This window comes from Leptinotarsa decemlineata, unplaced genomic scaffold (assembly GCF_025532065.1).
Source record: "Leptinotarsa decemlineata unplaced genomic scaffold, Ldec_3_MD MMD2_P_RNA_scaffold_1, whole genome shotgun sequence".
Lineage (NCBI taxonomy): Eukaryota > Metazoa > Arthropoda > Insecta > Coleoptera > Chrysomelidae > Leptinotarsa > Leptinotarsa decemlineata.
The window spans coordinates 2,116,886-2,143,989 of NW_027412523.1; the positions used below are offsets into that span (position 1 = coordinate 2,116,886).

At 37.7% G+C, this 27,104-nt stretch overlaps 1 protein-coding gene across 1 annotated transcript in view; it reads left to right on the plus strand.

The window, feature by feature from the left end:
- The first annotated feature begins 993 nt into the window (after positions 1–993).
- Positions 994–27,104, plus strand: part of LOC111508544 (putative fatty acyl-CoA reductase CG5065) — a 29,567-nt gene continuing 3,456 nt past the window's right edge. Inside the window, exons 1-5 of the mRNA XM_023164090.2 lie at positions 994–1,280; positions 8,084–8,168; positions 12,992–13,414; positions 20,046–20,238; positions 25,783–26,034. Coding sequence (XP_023019858.2) covers positions 1,083–1,280; positions 8,084–8,168; positions 12,992–13,414; positions 20,046–20,238; positions 25,783–26,034 — 1,151 coding nt within the window. The 5' untranslated portion in view covers positions 994–1,082. The remainder of the gene's footprint in view (positions 1,281–8,083; positions 8,169–12,991; positions 13,415–20,045; positions 20,239–25,782; positions 26,035–27,104) is intronic.

A 27,104-nucleotide genomic window follows, 5' to 3' on the forward strand; every position in this document is an offset into this window, starting at 1 on the left:
ACTTGTACAATACTAGCTGTTTCCCGCTTTTCACCCGCGCTACCGTGAGAACCTACCCTACGTTTTATCCCAGGTCATGATCTATCTATATACCAAGTTAAATTTGAATCCGTTGAGCAGTTTAGGCGTAAAAAAGTATAAAACGTAAATACATACATTACATCCATCCATTCTCACAAAATTTACGCATTTATAATATCAGTAGAAGTAGTATTAGTAGGATTACCAATATATTTCATTCTAATCGTTTCAGTTATTTATTGCTGATGCTATTTAATATTGAACACCGAGTCATGCGAAGGGACGAGAGGGAAGCGTCTGTCCGAAATTCGGCTGGCACTGTGGCTCAGGCTAATTGCACACACACCGATTGTGGACGGCCGATTTTATACCGGTCGTCCAAATTCCAATAGTGAACCACATGTGGGAACGAGACCTGGCACACATGCCTAACGCTAGTTGCACACACACCGATTTTGGACGGCCGACTTTGTACTGGTCGTCCAAATTCCAATAGTGAACCACATCTGGGAACGGGACCTTGCACACACGCCGACCGGTGATCGTCGCCGGTAAAATACCGGTGAGCAGCCGTCGGTAATTACGACAACAAAGCAACTGATTGTTTGACCGATAAAAATCCGGTGAGTGTGCAAGCACCGGCTACCAATAAAATGGCCGATTTTATACTGGCCGTCCAAAATCGGTGTGTGTGCAACTAGCGTTAGAGTGAGGAGAAAGGGAAGCCAGACAGACTGGCGCCGTTACGCGTTACATAACGAAGCAGTTCACCCTCCCATAACTTCAAATATTGGCCGGTTGAAAAATAAAAAACATGCATTTATATCGTCAGTAGTAATTTAAAGGGGATCCCTTAAAAAATTCAAGTGGTACTCATACGCCGATTCCTCCTGGACTAATATTCGGTATTTGAATGTAAAAGGTTGCGCTTATGTATGTAGACTATCCACTTCATTTAAATTCAATAGATATTATGGAAATGTAGTGCTGTTTACCACAAAACAGTCGACGAATTATTATCAGCAGGGGCGATTCACTCGACGCATTATTTCGTTTCCGAAATGGCAGCAATTCCGACAATCCCCGAGTATTTCTCGGAGAAAAATGTCTTCATCACAGGAGGTTCTGGATTCATCGGAAAAGTTTTAATAGAAAAGCTCTTGAGATCCTGCCCCGACATTGGAAAGATATACTTGCTTATCAGGCCGAAGAAAGGAAAAAACTCACAAGAAAGAATACAGTTCATGACCGATTTACCGGTGAGTATTATCAGTATAATTCACATAATTGAGTTATGAATGCACTGACTCATTTCTCGAAGAAAATCAATGACGTTTTTCCTGATACCGAACAATTTTCATACAATGAACTTTAATATTTCAAAGTATTCAGCAATGCACTTTGAACAACTATTATATTCGTGGAAAACGGGTGTATCTCTAAGACTTCAATGGCTTTGATAAACTTTATTCAAAACTATATAACAACGGAAATCCGTAAAATATAAACAACGCTTTCGATCTCAAAAGTCTCTTCTGATCCCCGGAATGTATAAAATAGTATCTTCATTCCCAGGGCTGCCAACACCTGCCTTCATCAATAGGACGTCTTCCAGGTATTTCGAAAGTCTCCTGATTCGGATTCAAAGTAGTCACCCTCAGATATAATACACTGGTGTCAGCGTTTTTTCCAATTCACGTAGCAGTTCTGATATGCACTTTTTGGTATGTCCGTGAACTCTCTCTGGGATTCGGTTTTTATTTCCTCAATCGTCGCAGGCCATGAATTGTTTTTTCCACAATACACGGTAACCAAAAAAAACAGTGAGCAAAACCTTGACATTTGATTTAACTTGGCGTGCCTTTTTGGTCTTGGATCTCTTAAGTTCTTCCGTTGGGACGATTGAACTTTGCTTTCGACATCATAACCATACATTTGGGTGATTTTTCAAGAGGTATTGAAAAAATTGAAGAAATTGATAACATTTTTATTGCAATCGATAGAACGATCAAAATAATTTAATGTTTGGAGATGATTTCACGCAAATGTTGTCCGCGGCCACACTTTAGATGGCCCATGCGCAAGGTCTAATTTTGGCATACTCTCTCTAACATATCGACCGGTATTTCACGTATAAATGCTTCAATATTGTCTTCCAGAGCGTCAGTCGTTGCTGGTTTATTCCTGTAGACATGAGCCTTAACATGACCCCACAAGAAATAATCCAAAGGCGTTAAATCACACGATCTAGGCGGCCAATTGACGGGCCCCAAACGTGAGATAAAGTGTTCACCGAAGGCGGCTGTTAATTGTGCCATTGTTTCGCGTGCCGTGTGGCATGTGGCACCGTCTTGATGAAACCACATGTCAGGTATGTTCAATTCTTCCATTTTGGGCAACAAAAAGTCGTCAATCTTCACCCGGTAGCGCTCGCCATTCACAGTAACGTTCCACACCAAACAGTGACTTTTTCGGGATGCGTCGGTAGCTCTTGCAACGGTTGTGACTGGTTTTCACTCCAGATGCGGCAATTTTGCTTGTTAACGTATCCATTCAACCAGAAATGAACTTCGTCGCTGAACACAATATTTAGATAAAAATGTGGATCTTCCTCCAACTTGGCCAGCGCCCATTCACCAAATGTTTCGGGAGGTCGTGTGGCTTCAATTCTTGCACCAGCTGTATCTTATAAGGTTTTACACCCAAATCCTTTCGCAAAATTTTCCACGTAGTGGAGTAACAGAGGCCCAATTGCTGCGAACGGCGGCGAATCGACATTCCACGGTCATCATGAACACTGGCGGATACAGCCGCAATATTTTCTTCAGTCCTCACTCTACGTATGCGTGTTGGTGGTTTAATGTCCAATAATGTAAACTGTGTTCGAAATTTAGTCCACAAGCTTCCGAATAGCTCCCTCAGAAGGCCGACGAAACTGCCCATAAATTGGAAGAAGTGCACGATGCACTTTCTTTACCGAGCATGAATTTTGATAATGAAATTCAATAATTTGCAAGCGTTGTTCATTCGTAAGTCGATTCATGGTTAAATTATAGACCAAACTATACATACAAGTTTGACAGTGACACAGAACACGATTCACGCGTGATCTGTCAAAAACAGTGTTGCCAAAAAGATACCAGCAAAAAAATCACACATTACCCATGATTTGTCACCGGTTATGACCCTTTTAAGCAAATCTGGATAGCCGTTGACGTCATTCGACAATTTCTGAGCGATGCTCATGCGATGTTTTTTTTTGGTCAAAATTGAGCAATTTTGGAACGAACTTCGCTGCCACACGTTTCATGCCTGAAATGTTCGAAAAAATTGCATGACATGAGCCAACCGATATGCCGACATCCTCAGCAACTTATCTAATAGTGATTCAACGATTCACCATTGATTCACAATTTTTTTTACTTTCTCAACATTTTCATCGGTTGTGGATGTGCTGGGGCGTCCAGTAGGAGCGTCGTCATTCACATCTTCTCGACCTTCTGTGTAAAGCTTGTACCACTTAACATTTTTCTGACTCAGAGTAATATCACCGTATGTCACTGTCAAGATTTCAAATGGTTTTGAGCACCTAATTCGTTTTTTCACATAAAAATATGATGCAAATTCTTTGATCCATTTTGTTCAATAGTGTGGTACATTAATTAATTAACTGTTTCAAACCAATTTATTTCGAACAATATGTCAATAATCACAAACTAATTTATTTATTACAACACTTAGCAACTAACGCCTAATTTATTTCTACTATTTGAATTTCTTGTTTAGCCGCTCGATTCACTTTCTGAACTGCCCTCTTGGGTCGGGAAGACGGGCTTATGGTCCTTTCGAGAATTCTGTAGTCGGTTCGGTACTGGCGGTTCCACACTGCATTCTTTCGAGGTGAGATCATGAGTTTTTTCGATGAGTCGGCTGGCGTATCGGTCAGGGGATGCTTCAAATTCGTTACAATAGCATAAAATCGCCGAACAAGCCAAACACTTAAAACGTCTGTGCCTTTCACCGACAAAAAAGCATGAAAAGCAGATGAAACTGCATATAACACTTAGCAGCTATCGCCTAATTCATTTCTACTATTTGAATTTCTTGTTTAGCAGCTCGATTCACTTTCTGAACTGCCCTCTTGGGTCAGGAAGACGGGTTTATATCGGAAAGGGTCCTTTCGAGAATTCTGTAGTCGGTTCGGTACTCGTCTAGACTTTTACTGGCGGTTCCACACTGCATACTTTCGAGGTGAGGTCATGAGTTTTTTCGATGAGTCGGCTGGCGTATCGGTCAGGGGATGCTTCAAATTCGTTACAATAGCAAAAAATCGCCGAACAAGCCAAACACTTAAAACGTCTGCGCCTTTCACCGACAAAAAAGCATGAAAAGCAGATGAAACTGCATATAACACTTAGCAGCTATCGCCTAGTTCATTTCTACTATTTGAATTTCTTGTTTAGCAGCTCGATTCACTTTCTGAACTGCCCTCTTGGGTCAGGAAGACGGGTTTATATCGGAAAGGGTCCTTTCGAGAATTCTGTAGTCGGTTCGGTACTCGTCTAGACTTTTACTGGCGGTTCCACACTGCATTCTTTCGAGGTGAGATCATGAGTTTTTTCGATGAGTCGGCTGGCGTATCGGTCAGGGGATGCTTCAAATTAGTTACAATAGCATAAAATCGCCGAACAAGCCAAACACTTAAAACGTCTGTGCCTTTCACCGACAAAAAAGCATGAAAAGCAGATGAAACTGCATATAACACTTAGCAGCTATCGCCTAATTCATTTCTACTATTTGAATTTCTTGTTTAGCCGCTCGATTCACTTTCTGAACTGCCCTCTTGGGTCGGAAAAACGGGCTTATATCGGAAAGGGTCCTTTGGAGAATTCTGTAGACGGTTCGGTACTCGTCTAGACTTTTACCGGCGGTTCCAGACTGCATTCTTTCGAGGTGAGGTCATGAGTTTGTTCGATGAGTCGGCTGGCGTATCGGTCAGGGGCTGCTTCAAATTCGTTACAATAGCATAAAATCGCCGAACAAGCAAAACACTTGAAACGTTTGTGCCTTTCACCAACAAAAAAGCATGAAAAGCAGATGAAACTACATACAACACTTAGCAACTACGCCTAATTTATTTCTACTATTTGAATTTTTTGTTTACCCGCTCGATTTACTTTCTGAACTGCCCTCTCGCGTCGGGAAGACGGGCTTATATCGGAAAAGGTCCTTTCGAGAATTCTGTAGACGAGTCGGTACTAGTCTAGACTTTTACCGACGGTTCCAGACTGCATTCTTTCGAGGTGAGGTCATGGGTTTGTTTGATGAGTCGGCTGGCGTATCGGTCAGGAGCTGCTTCAAATTCGTTACAATAGCTTGATTGATGTAGCCGTTACTACGTGGTAGGAAATCATAATAAAGAAAAGAGAAATGAAACTTTCTATGTTTTTTACCACTTTTATAAAAGTGGTAAAAAACAAACACCCGAAAATCATCAGAAAACATAAAAAACAATACCGTAGCCATGATGAAAACCCAATATAAACAACTAATAATATTTGTTTTGATTTTCATTATGAAAGGTTCACAAAACCGCGACACGAGTTTCGCTATACAGTAACTTCCTCAAGCAGGATTCTGTTAACTACTATTAGATCTACATTGAAATAATAAGACCTATGTTAACGTACGGAGCCATTGCATGGGGACCGAAAGTTCTACAAGAAACGGCCATCCAAAAATTATATCAAATACAACCGCAGCAATGGAGTTAATTACTGGTCTGACCCCTCTGGATCTGTACGTTGAGGAGGTTGCGTTCGTTGAAGGCCATGTTACGATTGCCCACGGCTGGTGTAAACCTCGAAGTAGGAATGGGTCAATTGAGGCTGAGTCTGTAGCGAGAAGCGCTTACTCCGCAACCTCTGCTGCAGGCAACCAGTAAGCAATTGAATCCAGGTTTGTGTTTAATAAACCCTACAGAATACAAACGAAACAGAACACTGAGTCAGATGCTACAAATGCAATACGCATATATACAGACGGCTCAAAAAAAAGGAGGCTCATTATGTGGAGTGTACTCCAGATCACTAAGCTTGAGGATTAAGTAGGGAATGGAAAAAATACCAGCGTGGTCCAAACAGAACTGGCTGGTATCTCAATCGCCACAAAAGAAATAATCAGGAAAGGAATTTCTGGCGAAAACATAACAATCTGCACTGATAGTAGACAAGCCCTATTAACCTTGGACAGACAACGTGTTACCTCAGGGCTAGTACTAGAGTGCCACCAAGATTTAGCCAATACTTCGGTAGATAATAAAATTATCCTGATGTGGATTAAAGGGCAAATCGCATTGCCGACTCTTTAACCAAAGAAGCGGTTGGACTAAGAATTTTAGGACCCAGTGGCACCTACGGCCTGATAACTTCGACAATTGCCGAACTAACCAAACGTCACACCCATGTTCGATTCCTGAAGAGCTGGGAAGCTGTCCTATGCGAATGTCCAGAGTTATCATCAAAAAGAGAGTGTGTTGTTCGGCGAGTCTTGGCCTACACCTGCCGATATAAAGGAAATGTCTCCCAGAGACCTGTTTACCTTCCTGGAAAGGACAAGATGGGCGATAATCTAGGACAACTACTTGAGAAGATGTACAATGGGTCATATGTGGCCTAAGTGCTAAGGGCCTACACTCACCCTCCCTACTCTACAGATACAGATAGATTGAAATATTTCATATTCTAAAAACTATCATTACTATGATCCACCCTTCGATCAGATAAAATTAACTCCACTAACTGAAAAGTGCGGAAAATTATTGTTCAAAACTTTTGATATTCATCATAATTTTCGGTTAAAATCTTTGGAAAATGTCAATAAAAGTGAAAACAATATATAAATTAATAATTTTTCTCAGTTAACAATTTGATTATACTTATTTTTGATTATTATCAGGAAGGATATGAAATATTCGGATTATAACTGGAAAATTAGCTTATTCAAAAGTGGATCCATACTGAAAAGCATGAAATTGGATGAACTTTCAGGAAAAAATAGTTTTTCACAATATTCATCGAAACTAGGTGTTTTTGATTTGTAAGTAACTGCAGTGGATACTATTTTCTCACACAAAATTTTTGTATACTGAAAAACTGTATGTTTCAATTATAATGTTTAAGATTTTATTTTGCCAAAAACACATCTCTTCAAGATATCTGTGAATATTTGAATTGAAGGGGTTATATTTTTAGGAGTGATTAATTTTTTTGGAAAAGAAAGTTTTTGGCTTTCTACTACTCCATCTGATACAAAAAAAAGGGGATGACAGAATCTTCCAAAGAAAGGAAGGAAGTAATCAATTTGAAACTCTATACATGATCTACACATTCATGTATAGAGTTGCAAATTGATTACTTCCTTCCTTTCTTTGGAAGATTCTCTCATTCCTTTTTTTTTATCTGTAAATATATTTTTTCAAAATCAAAAGTGGTCTGTTTTTAATCAAAAAAATCTTCCAGATAGTATACACAAATGGACATCGCCAAGAAGAAAAATTGAAAGAAATTAGCAACAAAATTTTCAATAGTAATCTCCCTTTTCTGTCACACCATCTGAAAGAGCAAAGTTCAACAAAAAATGCCACTATTGATTTTGAAAATTTGAAAAAAAGTTTATGATGAAATCTAAAGAACGAGACGTCGCATTGCAAATTGATTTATATCAGATAATAAAAATATATAGAAGTGTTCAAATTTTCTCTGCCGAAAAAGGGAATTCTACAATTCTAGTTTTTGGCGCACATTTCAAAAACAACCGCTGATAATTTTCTAATTCAATCGACCTTGTAGGTTTTACCGTTTCCAAAATAGCAATAGTGACGTCAACTGAAAAATCGACCTGTATAAAATAATGAATATAGACTTTTCTCCGTTGGTATTACTGTTTTTTTTATAAAAAAAAGGTTTGTAATACTCATATACTAATGGACTAAGCAATGAATTGAATGTAGGTTCTGTCGATTTGAGAATAAGATGATATCATTGTGTTCAATTATTTACAGCTGTTCGATGTTTTGAAGAAGAGTTTTCCAGAAAACTTGGCGAAAATTGTGCCTATATCTGGTGATGTCAAAGAATTGGAATTGGGTAAGTTAATCTTATCAATAATATGCATTGTTCAGATTATTTCTTTCCTAATCAGTCGATTTCAAAAGTGAAACAAATCAGTCGGATTCTTCCACGTTAATATTTAGAGTTCTTCTTCAAATTCAATGGGCCCCTCTTCCATTACAAGAAATTTCAATACATCATCTCTTTACCCAAAAAATTTGGGTCACTTTTTGTTCATTTTGTTGATTGCAATTTGTGAAGTCTCTACCATTATCAGCAAATAGTCGCTGTAGTTCGACGCCTGTGTAATTTTCAAATCGTCAAAATTACACAGGCTTTAGCATTCAGCCACGTTACTTGCTGATGATGGTGTAAACATAAGAAATTTTAAGAGACATGGTGGCTGGAAGTCTACCAATGTCGCTGAAGGATATATAGATGATTCACTTACAAACAAAATCAAAATGGCCAAGACCATTCGAATATTATCAAACAAAAATCAAAATGTTGGAAAATGTTATTCTTCAAAGAAATATAATAAAGAAATGTGTCTCATTTAATCATTATTCAACTACTACTTGGGCTGAAATAAAAAAGAGTCATCAGCAGCAGTGTTCTGTGACTTTTCTGAAGCCTTTGACTGTGTAGATAATGGAATACTGCTGAAAAAATTATATCACTATGGCATCAGTGGAATTACTCACAGGTGGTTCGAAAATTATCTCATAGGAAGAAGTCAGATTGTGAAAACCTCACCATCCTCATCAGAAGGCGAAATAAAAAATGGAGTACCACAAGGTTCAATACTGGGACCGATACTTTTCCTGCTATACAAAAACGATTAAGCATCTATCGATATAAAAGGAAAATTCACCCTATTTGCTGATGACATCACAACATTGTGGCGTGATAAAACTTTTTGTTATATACACGAGAATATAAGTGCAGATATAAAAAAAATAAAAAAGTGGTGCGACTCTAATCTGTTGTCTTTCAATGTTTCCAAAACAAATTTAATATCATTCCGCTGCTTTATTGACAGCATTCTTTTACCAACACAGGACGTGGACAGGATAATTGAAAACAGACCTAGTACTAAATTTTTGGGGGTAATAAATGACAATAAACTCAAATTCGCCGATCACATTGTAACCCTCAATAAAAAGCCAGCTTCAGGCTGTTTTGCAGTGAGAATAACATATAAGGATCTTGGTTTGTCTGCCGCTAAATCGGCTTATTTCTCACTTGTTGAGTCACATTTAAAATATGGAATTCCTTTCTGGGGAGTATGTTGCAAAACTCAAATGCAGACGGTGTTAATCATTCAGAAAAGGGCTATAAGATTCATGTGCAATGCCAAAAGTCGAGACTCCTGCAAACCCCTATTTGAATTACATAAAATCTTGACAGTTTTTGGAATCTTTATTTTAGAAACAGTATGTTTAATTAACAAACATAAATTGATATTTAGCGGTTATTCCAATTATTATGCCCTTCGTCAATCTAACGACCTAAGATTACCCATACCAACCTCAGAGTCAAAGACTCATGATCTCAAGATGTTTAATCATCTACCTGACCATATTAAAATTTTAGAGGATAGCTGTGTATTTCGAAAATCTGTGAAAGACATATGTGGCAGACCCTATTATAGTGTAGAAGAGTTCTATGAGGACCGTTTTCTCTAATTTATTTTTTCAACTGTATTTTTTATTAAACAAAGTATGGTATACTGCATTTGAACATTTCAAACTTTTTTGGTATTTTTTATTGTATGATATCTTTAATCAATTTTATATGTGTTTGAGTATTTTAACATTATTTGTACCCTATAAACAGTGTGTCTCACTTCTCATGGAAACACCCCCGTATCTTCCGTAATATTCGAGGTAGAACGATGAAACTCTCAGGACTGATGGAAATGCTCAAAATGCACCTACCACTTGAATGGGGTTGGCCAAAGTGATATACACTGTCCGCCACTCGCGATGGAACACCCCATTTTTACGGTAAAACATATTACGGGACAAAATAGACTCAAATTCCTTCAGATTCGTGATCAGTACTACCAACTTACTACGATTACACTTTTTTCTTGAAAAAATTTCAGTCCTGAAAAATCCGAATTTGTCTCACTTCTTATGGAAATACCCCCGTATCTTCCGTAATATTCAAGGTGAAACGATGAAACTCTCAGGACTGATGGAAATGCTCAAAATGCACCTACCACTTGAATGGGGTTGGCCAAAGTGATATACACTGACCGCCACCCGCGATGGAACACCCCATTTTTACTGTGGACGGACAGTGTATATCACTTTGGCCAACCCCATTCAGGTGGAAGGTGCATTTTGAGCATTTCCATCAGTCCTGAGAGTTTCATCGTTCCACCTCGAATATTACGGAAGATACGGGGGTGTTTCCATGAGAAGTGAGACACACTGTATGTATGTGTGTGTATAGATATGGTTATGTGTATGTATATATACATATATATATATATATATATATATATATATATATATATATATATATATATATATATGTAGAAATTATATGTATATATATATATATGTATATATATATATATATGTGTGTATATAAATATATATATATATATATATATATATATATATATATATATATATATATATATATATATATATATATATATATATATATACATATATATAATGTTTATGATGACTGATGAAAATTTGTAGCTTTGTCAATAAGACCTAATGTTCTTTGGGCAATAAAGTATAAGTATATAAGTACATTCATTGCTGAAAAATTAGTGCATATACGCAACTCATCTGTATTTTTTTGGACTCGCAGACTTCCAGACTCTTATCTACTCGTCCAGAAGAGACTATTTTGCCAACATATGTTGTTAAATTCAAATATTTGACATGGATGGTGGTTCAAAAGCGAATGCAGATATTTGTCCATATGTGTCGGTTTTCGGTACACTTTATGTGTTAAGGTCGGGACACACCTGTCATACACCCTTCAGATCCGACTCCCATCATACAGTCGGATGAGTGTCTGAAAGGGAAATGGTACTTTAGTCCGAATAGAGTAGTTCACATCGTGCAGTCTATTTGTTCTCCAGCTACAGGACGCGTGTCGCTTGGAGTTTGTATTATATTTGAGACAAAGTTTCTTGAAGTTTAATAACCAACAGGTTGAACATTTTAAAATATTGATAAAATTTTGTTTCGTTACCCAACAGATGTGGTACGAGCGTGGAATACTCTCCTTCTGCAGATCCTCTATTCCAAGCAGCATGTACCCAAAATTTTCGCTTTCCGCTGTTCTCTATGAGACTCTCCGATTTTCTTCATCGTCTTCTTCCAAACAGAGTGCCATAATGGCTGAATCGCAAATGCTAAAACTCTTGAACATTTTGCTTAGAGGACCTTCCGAGATATTGTTTGAATCGACACTGGCGAGAGTGGCAAGTGTATCAAGCCGGAGCGGTAAATCGGAAAGAAGTCAGAAGCATGCATGACAAGTGTGACTACCCTCTGGCGATCCTGCATCGATCCGCTTTTAGGGCAAAATCAAACCGGAATCGGATCGGAGAGGTGTATGAAGAAGTGTGTCTCGGCCTTTAGTCGTCTGCCACGCTTTTCGACGAGTACATCTGGAAAAGCTATCCGTTGTAACTGTTCAGTCTCTATGGTGAACTTGATGCTAGGGTGTTGAGCATTTATGTGGTCTAGAAATAGGTTCGGTCTGTCCCTCTCATATTTCCAGATGACAAAGATATCATCCACGTTTTGTAGCAAAATGGTTGGTTTGGAATCGAAAGCGTCGATTGCCTTCTTCATTGCCTGTTGATGGCCAACTTCTTCATGGAGCAATTTTGGTACCACTAAAAGATCCAGAGGCACCTACGGCCTGATAACTTCGACAATTGCGGAACTAGCCAAACGTCACACCCATTTCAATCCCTAAAGGGATGGGATGGAATCAAAGGATGCAATTTTGCCAGGGTCGCCCAGGGTGATCCTGGCAAAATTGCTGGCGCTGAAGAAATATCTGGCGATGACTAGGAAAAACCTAGGCTAAGATCAGACTAAGGAAACACCTCCATAATATGGGGCTAGTGGACACACCTCTATACAGGATGTGTGAACAGGAAGATGAAACTGTCAGGCATGTCCTATGCGAATGTCCAGAGTTATGGTCTATAAGAAAGTGTGTGTTCGGCGAGTCTTGGCCTACACCTGCAGATATAAAGGAGATGTCTCCCAGAGACCTGTCCACCTTCCTGGAAAGGACATGGTGGACGATGACCTAGAAAGACAACTCCTTGGGAGGGTGTACAATGGGTCACAAGTGGTCTAAGTGCTGTGGGCGTACACTCACCCTCCCCACTCTACAGATACAGATACCACCAGAAGATCCATGGGTACAAGGCTGAAGATTAGGCTGTAGATTAGGTCGAATAGACAAATCGGCAGTAGCGGAACACGCGCATAGTGAAGGAGATCACACCACGATACTGTTTGAAGATGTGAAACTACTTTCCCCCGATCATGGATACCACAGTCGGCTTGTAAGGGAAGCCACATAAATCCATTAACACACGGAAAACTACAACAGAAAAGTGAAGGTGGTAACGCTCAACCGGATTTGGAGTCCCATCGGCTCCAGGTTTACTAACCATTTGAAGTTTTTTTTTTTTACAGTGGAAACATTGACGTATGAATGACATTTCAAATAGGGCATATTTCTCACAGAGTCGTGCGGAAAAATTTGACGCTGGTGTATCAAATTAGTCATTTCCCGTTTCTTTACTTGTGTTTCCATAGCAGTAGAGGAAAAATACCATATCGATTTTTTTGTAGGTTTGAGTCCCCAAGACAAGAAAACTTTGATCGATGAAGTCCACATTGTGTACCACATAGCTGCATCTGTTCGATTTGATGATCCACTGAAAGATGCCGTTCTCATGAATACGAGGGGTACCCGGGAGGTGGTAAGATTAGCTAAAGAAATGAAGCATTTGGATGTTCTCATGCATTTCTCGACGACTTACTGCAACACTGACAAACAGATTATTGAAGAACAGATTTATCCTCCGCACGCAGATTGGGAGAAAACCATTGAATTGGCAGAAACTCTGGATGCCCATGTCCTTGATGTTCTATCTGTGAAGTATATACATCCCCTCCCCAACACCTATACGTTCACGAAGTCTCTAGGAGAACATGTGATAGCGGACCTTTGCGACGGGCAAGTACCTTCCGTGATTTTCAGGCCTTCCATCGGTAAGTGAAAATTAATGGATATTACATACTGAATTAACGGTTTTCTGATTACTGATTACTTTCGGGGTTATTATCAACTCAACAGAACATTGAGTGAAGTGTAAGAAGATGATGTGTAACAGATAAATTGTAAATCCGATGCAAAAAAGTTTCTCACACACCAAAACTGCTTCACTCTTTTCGATGGGCAATTCACATAGTTCGCATTATTATGAACTGAACTTACTGTATCAAGTTTTCCCATATAGTAAGGGAGCATACTTGAAGACTGGCTGTAAATCAAACGCCCTTCGTGTTATTAGCCAGGGGAGTAGTTGTTTTTAAATAGGATTTTCTTCTTTGAAGAATCCTGCATTTACACCTGTCGGATATAATTCAACGCCCTTATTAGCCAGGGGAGCAGTTGTTTTCTGATAGATAGGCGTCAGTCCATTAGCCTACAATATAAGTGAGTTGAAACTGGCCTGAACGAATTGTTCTGTTAGATAATTTAATTTATAGTCTTCAAGTATGCCCCCTTACTGTATGTGATGATTTTTTCCTTGTACGAGGAATTGGGCCATTTGGATATGCGATTGGTTAGTACCTCGTTCACGGGCAGATGGAGCGATGACAAATATGTTGTTTGTCGTTCGGTTCGAGGAATGATACTCTGAGAGGAATTCGATTTTTAATTATGGGAAATCATCGACTTCATGTTGATGATGGACACTACCTTGACAAGAGGCCAATTGCGCAACCGCCCTCCAAAGTTTCGAAAATTGCAACTTTTCAACCTTTATATTGCACAATAACAGTGATTCGATTTTTATCTCCTCAATCGTCGCAAAACGCCATTTTTTCATGGGTCTCTTCGAACTTCAGAACAGAGAAAAGTCGCAGGGGACCAAATCTGGTGAAAACGGAGGCCGATGCATAATTACGGTATGGTTTTTGTCCTAAAAATTACAAACGGCAATGAACAGTGACAGATACATTATCGTAGCGGCGTTTTAACTTCAGTATAATACTCCTTATTGACCGTACAACCATTTGGTAAGAACTCCTGATGCACTACGCCACGGCAATCGAAGAAAACAGTGACATTTGATCAAACTTGCCGTTCTTTTGGTCTTGGCTCTCCTGGGCTCTTCCATTGGGACGATTGAACTTTGGTTTCGATGCCATAACCATATACCCATGATTCGTCACCAGTTATGAACCTTTTAAGCAAATCTGGGTCGCCGTTGACGTAATTCAACAATTTCTGAGCGATGCTCAAGCGACGGTTTTTATGGTAAACATTCAGCAATTTTGGAACGAACTTCGTTTAGATTGGACTTTTTTTAAAGTAATCTTAAACACACATTTCCTATGAATATATTTTGAATATGAGTGTAAAATGCTCTTTTGTGTGCTGTTACTGCATTAGGTGTATACAGGGTCAGCCAAATAAAACTCTAAAAAATGAAAAAAATATCCATATTAAGTGAAAGCATGTAATTTTGGTGTCAAAGGGTCCTCTTATTTACGTAGACATCCAGCACTACGCGTCATCCATTAGGGCGTCGCGACTCCGACGCCAATTTTTTTAAATGGTAACCTAAATTTTCCGATTCGTTTTTGGATTCTGCATTGAATTCTGAATTCAGCCATACAGCACACTTGTAGTTTTCCTTGAATACTGACGAAAAAAGGCAATGTTATTGCGTATTATAAAGAGGGCCATGAATAAGTTAAAATAAATGCAATAATGTATTTATCAAACTGTCAGAAGACCTGTCAGATTTGACGAAAGTGTATTCAGTTTTGTGTTGGTTTTTCGTAAAATTGAAAAATGGTTCAATTTTCAAATGCAGAAAAGTTGGATATGATATACATTTATGGCGAAGCAAGAAGGAATTTAAAAGAAGCAGTGAGAATATACGCTAATCGATATTCTGACAGAAAATTACCGTCAGACAAAACATTCGCTGGCTTAGCCAAATATTTGGCACGAAATGGATGTTTTAATGAACGGAAGCGAAAAAAACTAAAAACGGCTACCGATGAGAATCACAGTGTTGCAGTGCTAGGTCAAATTGTGTTGGAACCATAAAGTTCTACCAGATAAGTAGCAATTCATTGTAACATGTCGAAATCGTCAATACAACGTATTTTGCAAACAAATTACATTACATTACAAAATACATTTGGTTCAAGGACTAAATCCGCGTAATAATCCTCATGTTACATTTTTAATAACTAAAATATATTCCCATATTCAGGAGATGTTGATAGAAGACTGAACTTGATTGCATGGTTTTCCACCCGTATTCATGATGATGATCAGTTTCTGAAAAAAATATTATGGAGTGATGGAAGCCGTTTCCATATCATCGGTAAAATAAACAAACATAATTGTCACTATTGATCTGACGTCAACCCTCATCTCGTCTGTGTGGGGGGTTGATGTTTGGTGCGGAATCATTGATGGTTATTTGATGTGACCTCATTTTTTCGAAGGAATTCTCAATGGGGAGAGGTACTGGTTTTTCTACAACATGTGTTGCAGAATCTCTTGGACAATTAACCAATACAAACTTGACTGAATATGTGGTTTCAACAAGATGGGGCACCTCCACATAATAATAGAATAGTTACCCAATATTTGAATGATAATTTTAATGAGAAATGGATTGGAAATAAGGGTTCAATACCATAGCCACCTCGAAGTCCAGATATTACTTCATTATATATTTTTTTTGTGGGGATATATCAAAGACTTGGTTTATATGCGACGTCTACGAAATGTAGAGGATTTGAAAAATAGTATCACAAATGTTTGTGCTTCCACAACGCGACAGACACTTTTAGCTGTCATGAATCGGGAATTACTAAAAAGATGCAATATGTGTATTCTACGTGAAGGGAGGCAGTTCGAACACTTACTAAAATGATTCTTGTTATTACTAATTGATTTCGTTATCATCATGTTAGTCAAGTTATGGTCAAAGTAACATATTTTTTGGTAATTTGAAACATTTATTTCAATTTGTACAGAAATACGCAACTAGATAAAATTGAACAGACAATGAAATCATAACTGATGGATTCATTTTATTAAACTCGTATTATTGCATTCATTTTTACTTGGCCCTATTTATAATATGCAATAAAATTGCCTTTTTTCATCAGTATTCAAGGAAAACTACAAGTGTGCTATAAGGCTGAATTCAGAATTCAATGCAGAATCCAAAAACGAATCGGAAAATCTAGGTTACCATTAAAAAAATTGGCGTCGGTGTCGCGACACCCTTATGGATGAAGCCTATTGCTGGATCTCTTCGCAAATAAGAGGACCCTTTGACACCAAAATCATCTGCCTTCTCGAAATATGGATATTCTCTCTCAGTTTTCAGATATTTGCCCGCGGAGTTTTATATGGGACACCTTGTATAATAAGCCCTAAGTTAGGCTAAGTATTGTTACTGCAAACTTGAACTGGATAGATAATCACAACACAACAAAAAAATATTTTTTGAATGTTTCCTACACTAAATTAGTCAATTTCTACTAATTTTGGGGTGATAAAAACGAAAATAACAATGAAAAATTTTTATTAGCTCTGGTTTTTGAGATACGCAGTACTTAATCTTAAAGAGTAGTTATACTATACGTGAAAAGTGAAAGTACATAAAACAATATTGTTATATTTCTTTTAGAATATTTTAAGTACAAAATTAATAAAAAAAACATTATTCTTAGTGTTTTGACAAATAAAAGAAGTTTGTACCACCAAATTTCAATTAAGTCCATCCGATTCATTGTAAGATCGCTGTCGTTTAGCTTGTCTTTTATAAAACACTTCTGGAGCATCCCTACACACAGACCAGCAGTAGTCTGCAAGCATTGCTTCATTCCAACGGCCCTGATATCTCTGTTCCATTAAGGCAATGTCTTGATGGAATCTTTCTCCATTTTCTTCACTCACAGCTCCACAGTTTTGTGGGAAGAAATTAAGATGAGAGTGAAGAAAATGAATTTTTAAGGACATGTTGCATCCAAGTTGGTGGTAAGCTTGAAGAAGCTCTTTAACCAATGCTGTGAAGTTATCATCTCTTTTGTTACCTAGAAACCCATGTACAACCCCCTTAAAGGCTTCCCAGGCTCTTTTTTCATTTCCTGTTAAAATCATGTCAAAAGCAGGATCATTTACGATTTCACGGATTTGAGGCCCAATAAAGATGCCTTCCTTGACTTTAGCATCACTCAACCTGGGAAACTTTGCTCTCAAGTACTTAAAAGCTTGTCCTTCCTGGTCCATGGCCTTCACAAAGTTTTTCATTAGTCCCAACTTAATATGTAATGGGGGAAGGAGAACATCCTTAGGATCTACAAGAGGCTCGTAAAGTACATTTTTCTCATTAGGGTTTAGGTCTCGTGTAGGCCAGTTCATTTTTTGTCCCACAGACACAAAAAACAACAGTACTTGGTGAACCCTAATTGCATTCCTAGGAGTATAGCAATGACTTTCAGATCACCACAGATGTGCCACTTGTGTTGTTCATATTTGATTGATTGGAGGAGTGTTTTCATATTTATATACGTTTCCTTCATGTGAACTGCATGACCTATAGGAATAGAGGGTAGCTGATTTCCATTATGCAGAAGTACAGCTTTTAAGCTTAGTTTTGAAGAGTCTATAAACAGTCTCCATTCAGATGGAGTGTGATCCAAATTCAAGCAGTCCATCAAATCATTAACATCAGAACAAACTACGAGGTTTTCTTTTTTCTCAAAAAAAGGAAGCAAATCTTTTTGAGCTGTCTGTACTGAGATATTTTCACATCATGTTTTAGAAGATTCCACTGTTGTAGTCTTGACCCTAACAGCTCAGCCTTTTCCTTAGACAAGCGAAGATCTCTTATAAGGTCACTCAACTCTGCTTGACTAATTCTGTGCGGATCACTAGACCTATCGCTTACCTCAAAATCAGGGTCATAGGATGTAGAAGGATGGGTTGCTCCTTCTAAACAGTCTTCATCACCTTCCTCTAAAATTTCATGGTTTTGGGGTGGAGAAGGGACTGGCAAATTGTCTGAGTGTGGTACAGGCCGAAGAGCAGATGGGAGATTAGGGTATTTAACCGTTCCTCTTTTCTATATCTTGAAAACAAGAGCTAATATATAATTTTTATGGTCACTTTCGGTTTTAACACGTGGAAATACATTAAAATCATTTAATTTCAACCCCGAAACAAAAACTTTGTTGTGTTGTGATTAAATTCTCTCTCACTTTGAATAAATTTGAAACTTCTTTCAAATACATAATTGACATATTCATAAATCGCTCACGTCAAAATAGACATTCAAATCATACGAATTTTGATTTGTGGGAGATATTATTCAAGAATTGTCTGTATTATTCATACCTACTACATCTTGTACTACAACAGCAGCACCCTCCTTTGCAATGGAGTCAGCAGCCTCATTGCTTTCCAGTTCAGTATGGCCAGGAATCCAGACCAGAGACAATCTGTTGAAACTTCCTATCGAGGAGAGTCGTTTTTGGCAACTTGCTACCAATTTAGACGTTGCTCGGTAGGAGACATGAGCTTCCATCGCCGCTTGACTATCCGAGAATATTTTTATTGACTTGTGTATGAGGTTGGATTCTTCCAATCTCCCCGCACACGATTCAATAGTGTAAATTGCCGCTTGAAATACAGTCGCATAGGTTCCTAAGCAGGTTGATATCTCTGTCTCGGGTCTGCAACTGAAAACACCTACACCAGAACCGAAAGGTGTTTTTGATCCATCTGTGAACCAACCACTCTGCATTAAATTATTTTTGCAATTGGCAATGTGCACAAGTCTATATGCAGTTCATCTAGCCTCTCTCTTCAGAAAAATGTGGAGAGGAGGTAGATCTAGAAGGATCTCAATGGCCGTGGTCCTGATGGCACCACTGATGGCCAGATAAGCCTGTCTCTAAGTCAGTGAGCTTCACCTGGGCCGTTTTCTGTAAAGCCTTCGGCCACCAGGCAATTGCACCATAAGTGATCATTGGTCTGACAATCATCATATAAATCCAATGGATTTGTTTGGGACCTAAACCCTAAGTTTTACCACAAATCCTTCCTTCCTTATAATTATTAGTAGCCGGTGATAGTTAGCAACCGCTTTTTTCCGAAAATATAACCTCAAAGTAGAGGATGTCACCAGAAAACGAATTTATTGTTGAATCAAGTTTTTTGTAGAAAAAATTACTGAAAAGTGATGAAGAAGGTGAAATAAGATGTTAAGGTGATGTGTAGAATAAATACTTGTGTTTTTCTAGTTTGTATTGTGTAAAAAAAAGGCTGCAACGTTGCGATTTTCGGAACTTTGTAAGGCTGTGATTCTCGAAATGAGGAAGAGCACCAATTCTTTTTCGATTCGTAATTTACACGTCAAAAAAGTGAAACCAAAACTTTTTCTAAAATCGGAAGTTATTGTATCCATTGTCTGATGAAGCCGTTTGGTGGCGAAACTTGTCGTGACGAATATTATTATAGTTCTTTCAGTTAGAATTTTCCGAAAATAAAAGTTTTCTTTCAAATACTAAAACCGTAGATCATAAATCTAACATAGTAAAAGAAAATAACTACTATTTTATTTCATTTTTTCAGTAATTTCTACTATGACCGATCCTTTCTCTGGTTGGATTGATAATTTCAATGGCCCTGTTGGCATTTTAGTGGCTTCTGGCAAGGGCGTTATGAGAGCTTGTTACGCAAACAAAGAGAATATTGCTGACTATGTACCTTGCGACAGCGTAGTGAAAGCAGTAATTATGGCAACCTGGAGTAAAGGACTTGAGAAGTATGTATTGCAAACACATTACTGATATGGTAAAGAAATTTACCCTTTGAAAATTCAAGTTATTATATATATATATATATATATATATATATATATATATATATATATATATATATACATCGGAAAAGTCTAGGGATATTTTTAAAAATGGCAATATTTTTTTTTTAGATCGCTTTAGGTAAAAAAAAAGTTGACGGGTGATTATTAAACGAATGTAACTTACAACAAAATTTATTAAATGGTCAAAAATACTGAGTTCGCATATAAGCAAAACTAAAAAAAAATATGGCTCTTCTTTGGCACCCCGAAAAAAAATCATAATACGGCCCTACATCTATCGTGCATCGACAAAATGAGACTGTCAATGTCTTGTTGAGGTACATTTGCCCATTCAGCCATTAAAAGCTCTCTCAATTGAAACGTTGTGTGAATGTTCCCCATATGCGGAGTAATTCTTCGTTGAAGCATGTCCCACACATGCTCTATGGGATTCAGGTCCGGTGATTGTGCTGGCCATGGCAATACATCAACTCCTTCGTTGGTGAGCCAGTCAGTCACTAGACGTGCGACATGTGGACGAGCATTATCGTGCATTAGGTGGAAGTTTTCACCAACAGCACCAGCAAACGGACGGACGATAGGTAGAAGAATGGTGTCGAGGTACTTTCGAGCTGTGAGGGAGCGATTTGGAAAATCGAGATCGGTTCTGCCGCCGATCATGATTCCGCCCCATAGCATTACTGTACCACCTCTGTATGTGTGGACTACCTGGACGTGTCTCAAACGTTCATTATTTCCAGGTCGTCTCCACAGTCTTACTCGACGAGAATCTGGATGAAATCCAAATCTGGATTCGTCTGTAAACAAAACTGTGGCCCAATCATTTGCATCCCAGTTTTGATGTTCTTGACACCACTCTAATCTTCTACCGCGATTGCCTCTCGACAAAGGTGGACATCTAAGTGGCCTTCTGTTGTGGAAATCTGCTCCATGCAGTCGATTTCTGACAGTATCACGACCAATGGTTACCTGGTGCGTCTGCTGCAACACGTTAACCAACTCAGGTGCTGTGATTGTCGGTTGTCTTCTTGCGGTTAAGACCAAAAATCGGTCTTGAACTGCAGTTGTAGCGCGTCCTCGCCCTGGATGTTGTTCGGCTGGACTGCCAGTTTCACGGAAACGCTGCCACAATCGACTGATCACACTTTGGGAGACCCCTAAACGAAGAGCTACATCATTTTGTCGCATGCCACCTTGAAGAAGCCCTACAGCTCTATTCATCTCAGCCAATGGTAAGTGATGGCGTTCCATGTTGAAGCACAATATTTCCAGCTTAATTGCTGAGCAAGAACTGCATAGAATGTACAAACTCGACACTTTCAGATTATTCATTTTAGCCGAAAACCTACAGTTTGTAAAAAAATTGATAAAAGATTATTTACCGTTTTTGCAGGCTTTGTTCAACCCATAGAAATCTACAGGGTGGTCGAGTGTACCAATTTAATCGAAATTAAACGACCTCATTCATTTATTTTTATGATATTTAGTATGTTATAAAAATATCCCTAGACTATATATAGGACACTTGCCTTATTGCCCTTCAGCAATAAGGGTCGGTCGGTAGCCGGGCGGTTCAATGTGGGTGATTTTTTCACTCAGTCAATCGGCCGATGTGTGAGTCGATGATTCAAGCCCCAGGCCGAACGCTTGAGTTTCACTTGCTATCATCGTTTAACCCGTGTTAGGAATGACACGTTAAAAGGTAAGACCTCGTTAGTCCTTAGCTTGCACAAGTTTCTACTTCTGAGGGTGGTCGTTCGTAGGGATGCGATAGCTGGTTAACGAAAAAACATATTCTAAACAAGCACCAATCTGGAAAATATTACGAGATAATGCACTCAACTCATTCATAAAATTACGACTTTGTCACGAATGAGTTAAATCTACTCATGTCATCGATGACAATACGTAATGACATCCATTAGCTTATTTGATATAATCCCAGCCATAGGAACCTTCTTTAAATTAAAAGAGGTATATTTTTAGGAGAGACTATACAAAAATGTGGGAATCAAATAGGCGAATAAATGTCATTACGTACTGTTATCGATGACATGAGTAGATTTAACTCATTCATGACATATAGTCGTAATGTTATGAATGACTCGTGTGTTTCATCTCGTAATGTTAACCAGATTGGTGCTGGAGAGGCAATAAGGCAAGTCTCTTATTTCGAAACATCGATGTCCGCCATTGAAGATGACAGTGTTCCATGTAAGTGAAATTTTACATTATTGTGTAGCAATCCTATGAATGATATCTGATTCAATTCCATAACGAATGTTTGGAGTACAAACTGAATAGAAAAAATAGTTTTTCGTATGTTTCAATGTTCATATAGGAATATTTGTTTCTAAATTTTTTTTTGTCTAATCCAATATTTATTTGGAAGTAGATGTTTCTTACAGTTTGTGTCTGATGATGCATGATCTACACATTCCTGACTTTTTTCTCGCTTATCCTGATTCTGGCCGTGAGAGCCTATATTTTTATATCAAATGTGAAGCTTGATCATATTCTTAGCAAAATGATATTTAAAGTACTAACAACGAACTGAAATTGGTTTCACATATAACCATATCTATTATACTATGCACACTGCCCTATTATTCTAAATTGCGTTTTCTGATAAAGTATTTTCAACCGGATACTGAACAAAAAACTACTTTAAAAACTATAATCAAGCTGCAGTAAGTCTAAGATTATTTAAAGACCTTTATAACATTTTGTTACAAGCATTTCATATGAGAAATTATGATTCGAATTGGTATTTGAAATATAAGAAAATTTCTACTCACCATTTCAGATTCAAGAACAGTTGTTTACAAACTATCGATCAAACACGTGAACGTTAACAAGAGAGCCGAACTTCCGTGAATGAAATTGCGAATTAAATAATAATAATAATAATATGTCTTTATTCACACTTAATTATAATACGATAATACAATACTATGTCCCATAATAGTGTGTAAGGGCGGAATTCAGTCGCCCCTATCCAAGGATACTGGTGACTGCTCTTCCATTCAACCCTTAAAACAAAACTAAAGAGAACGAGAAAAGAGAGAAAAAAAATAAGAGAAGAGAAAACAAATCTAAATCTAGAGGTTCACAGGCTTTACAAGTGTAACTTGAAGTCACGAAAAAATATATATTATTTACAAATCAAAAATAATAGTAATATAAATGTTTTTAACTGCGTGAATGAGAATCAGATTCACGCTAGGTTGCTAACAGTAATTAGATCATGAAGGTTCCAAAGGAAGTGATAAAAACAAAACAAGAAAACAAAGGGGGAGGCTTGAACACTTATATTTGAAGTCTATCCTCAAATAACATGTTTCTCAGTGAGTACTTGAAAACAGATTTATTAATAATTGGACGGTTTTTGCAATAAAAAGTTTTATGTTGAATTTTCAGAATCTTAGATTCCAAAGGTTTTACAGGAAATATAAAGAAACTTCTTGCTATTTTATTAGATTGTTTTATAAGTCTAATTTAAAGTCGGTGAATGCGTATTCAACTCATACGAAATAAGCGCCATTTCAATCAGTGACCTCTTGCAACGTAACACAAGTCGATTAGTTTTGTCAGTGTTATACAGGGTGTAACTAAATAAGTGTAAAACATTCAAGGAGGTGATTCCTCATCGAAAAAAAGGTAGGATCTTTCATATAAAGGAATTTCATTGAAGCATCCCTTGTTAAGATACAGCCCCTTAAAGGGGGTACCTAAAATTTGTATAACAATTTTTTTCACAAGCACTAAAAAAGTTACAATATTGAAATTAACCTGATGTTTTGTACTACCAAAAAGACACTTAGACAAAAATTTATTTGGTTTACCCCATGGTTGTAAGGGGTGGAAAACGCAACCCCTAAAATTTATTTCCAATGTAACTTTTTGTCTTCTCATTTGTTTACCATTTGAAAATGTATTTCCGATAGCATGTTTTATTCTTAACAAAAAATGTCTCCTGGGTTTTTTGCTCAGAATGAACCAGTTCGCAGCAAAAAATTATTTTACGAACAGAAGGGATATGTTTTTATGCATGTTGGGGCTCCCGCCCATTTTAGTCAAGCAGCACGCCAGCATTTATTGAAACATATGCAAATCAGTGGATAGGTCGAGGAGGGCCACAGAACTGGCCCGCTCGATCCCCGGATCTCAAACCTCTCGATTTCTTTATTTGGGGCCAATTACAGCATTTGGTTTATCGTACTCCTGTTCGTGGCTCAATGCGCCTACGTCTAGATGCATGCGTAATGTCTGAAGGTAAACATATTGAACATTCACTATGATTTCTACATGTGTGTTTTGTTATAATTAAATTAGGTTTGTTTATTACCCTTTAATCGTTTAATGCAGGTACTAACTACAAAATAACAATAAATCCAGTTCGCATTTATGACGATGTATCTCTGTAGTTGTTCGTTAAATAATTTTTTGCTGCGAACTGGTTTATTTTGAGCAAAAAACCCAGAAGCCATATTTTGTTCAGAATGAAACAGGCTATCGTAAATAAATTTTTAAATGGTAAACAAATAATAAGACAAAAAGTTACATTGGAAATAAATTTTAGGGGTTGCGTTTTCCACCCCTTACAATCATGGGGTAAACCAAATAAATTACTGGCTGAGTGTCTTTTTGGTAGTACAAAACGTCAGGTTAATTTCAATATTGTAACTTTATCAGTACTTGTGAAAAAAATTGTTATACCGATTTTATGTACCCCCGTTAAGGGGCTGTATCTTAACAAGGGATGCTCCAATGAAGTTTCTTTATTCTTTATATGAAAGATCCTATATTTTTTTCGATGAGGAATCACCTCCCTGAATGTTTTACACTTATTCATTTACACCCTGTATATGTCTCTAAATACCCTGTATAAAGGATTCCTAAAATAAAAACGTTATCTTTTTTTATATTCGACTACTTATCTGGGCTTTGTTAAATTGTATGATTAGAAGTCAGTAATTAATAAATCTACAGTCAAATTACTTGGTAGTTTTCATTGTTGAGTTCAATAATTCACGTTGATTATTGAACAGAACAGTCAGCAAAATAATTGTGTGATGGGGATCCGATGAAGTCGACGAATAAAGTTTTTGCTTAATCCTGATTGGCGAAGGTTCTACCGGTGAGAAATTTATCGAAGTACTTGAAAAAATGGTAGTCAATTGGCGAGAGGTCTGGGCAGTATGGTGCGCTGGGAAAAACTTCGATGCTCATTTTGTTCAATTTTTGGACGATAATTTGTTAAACGTACGGACGAGCGTTGTTGTGGAGCAGGATCGGACCTCTTCTGTTGACCTCTACCGGCTGCTGCTGATGCAATTTTCGCTACATTCCGTCGATTTTCTCTCAATAGGACCCTGCTGTGATGTTTTGGCCAGGTTGCAGAAAGTTATAGTAAAAATATTCCCCTTTCAACCCAACATTTGATTTTGAAGGTGATCAAAACTAATTTTGCTTCCATTTCAGAAATGAATCTGAGAAAAACAAAGTATCAGTTTATAACGCAAGCAATTACGACGTTAAACAAGTAACATTCGGCGAAATCATAGATATTGGAAAACAGCTAACATGGGAAATTCCTGTGAATGATGTTGTATGGTATCCAGATGGTTCCATTTATTCATGTTGGTATGCATTCTATACAATATTCATCGTGTACCAGTTGATACCGAGCTTATTCTTAGATGCGTTACTGTTGATAATGGGTTATAAACCGATGTAAGTATCCAAGAGAAAATATTCTGGTGTAACGATTCGATATTCGCGAGCACTATTTCAGCAAAGGTGGCACTGCATTTCTGTCTAGAAAAACAAATGAATGCCAAAGTGACAGTTCGTATTGACGTTTTTGTGCAATATTACTTTCTAGATTCAACAAAAATTCCATCAAATTATCTCCTGTAGTAGAAGTATTGTTGACAGATGTAAATCATCATTTGAAAGTTTTAAAAATGATCCTAGATCGAAACTGGAAGGCAAAGCAAATCATGTGATATTTGTGTAAGATAGAGGACTATAAAGTTTTTCGGCTGAAATCCACTCCTCAGAACTCTTACAAATTAAGTGGATGAATTGTATATGCAATATTGTATACCAGGTCAATTTTATACAATCTATCGTTTGTTTGAGAAAAAAGCTTTTTGTCTTTGTATTTTCCCCTCTTTAAAAACGAATCTTCTAAAACTATTCTCGTTTCAGTTCAAATCTAATATTTAATATTTGATTACGAGGAACTAGATAAACCTTTAAGGATACATACGCATCCATATACAGATACGGAAAATAAATATCGGAACATACGAATCGCAATGCATTGTGTACGGGGTCCGCGATAGCAGTCGATCGGCTTCAAATTAGAGATTTGTTCGTGACGGAATATCAACTATTTGATTGAACCACCGGTCTCCTTCCTTCATTGTTTAACTCGAGCAACTGATATGTTATATAGTAGACAGTTCATAACGATTGAAACCCGGAACGACGGGAACAATACCTCGAGCTTCAACTTGGGCACTGCAACCGTTATCACATCGCCTTTGATAATGTCTACCGCAGTAGTAGACGAAACGTCAGGCATAAAAACCTGCAGACCACGGCCGGCAAACCCGAAAAATAGATTTTATCCAATAAAATAATTTCTTGTGAACTCTAAATCGTTCACGTTCGCAAAGATAGGACAACTGCCGAACTGTGTTAAGATTCCGATGGACTACGTGTAAAGCCAAATAATGAAGATCGCCAAAATGAGAAAATAACAGTATGTGCCACCGTTGATGCTCGCGAACCTT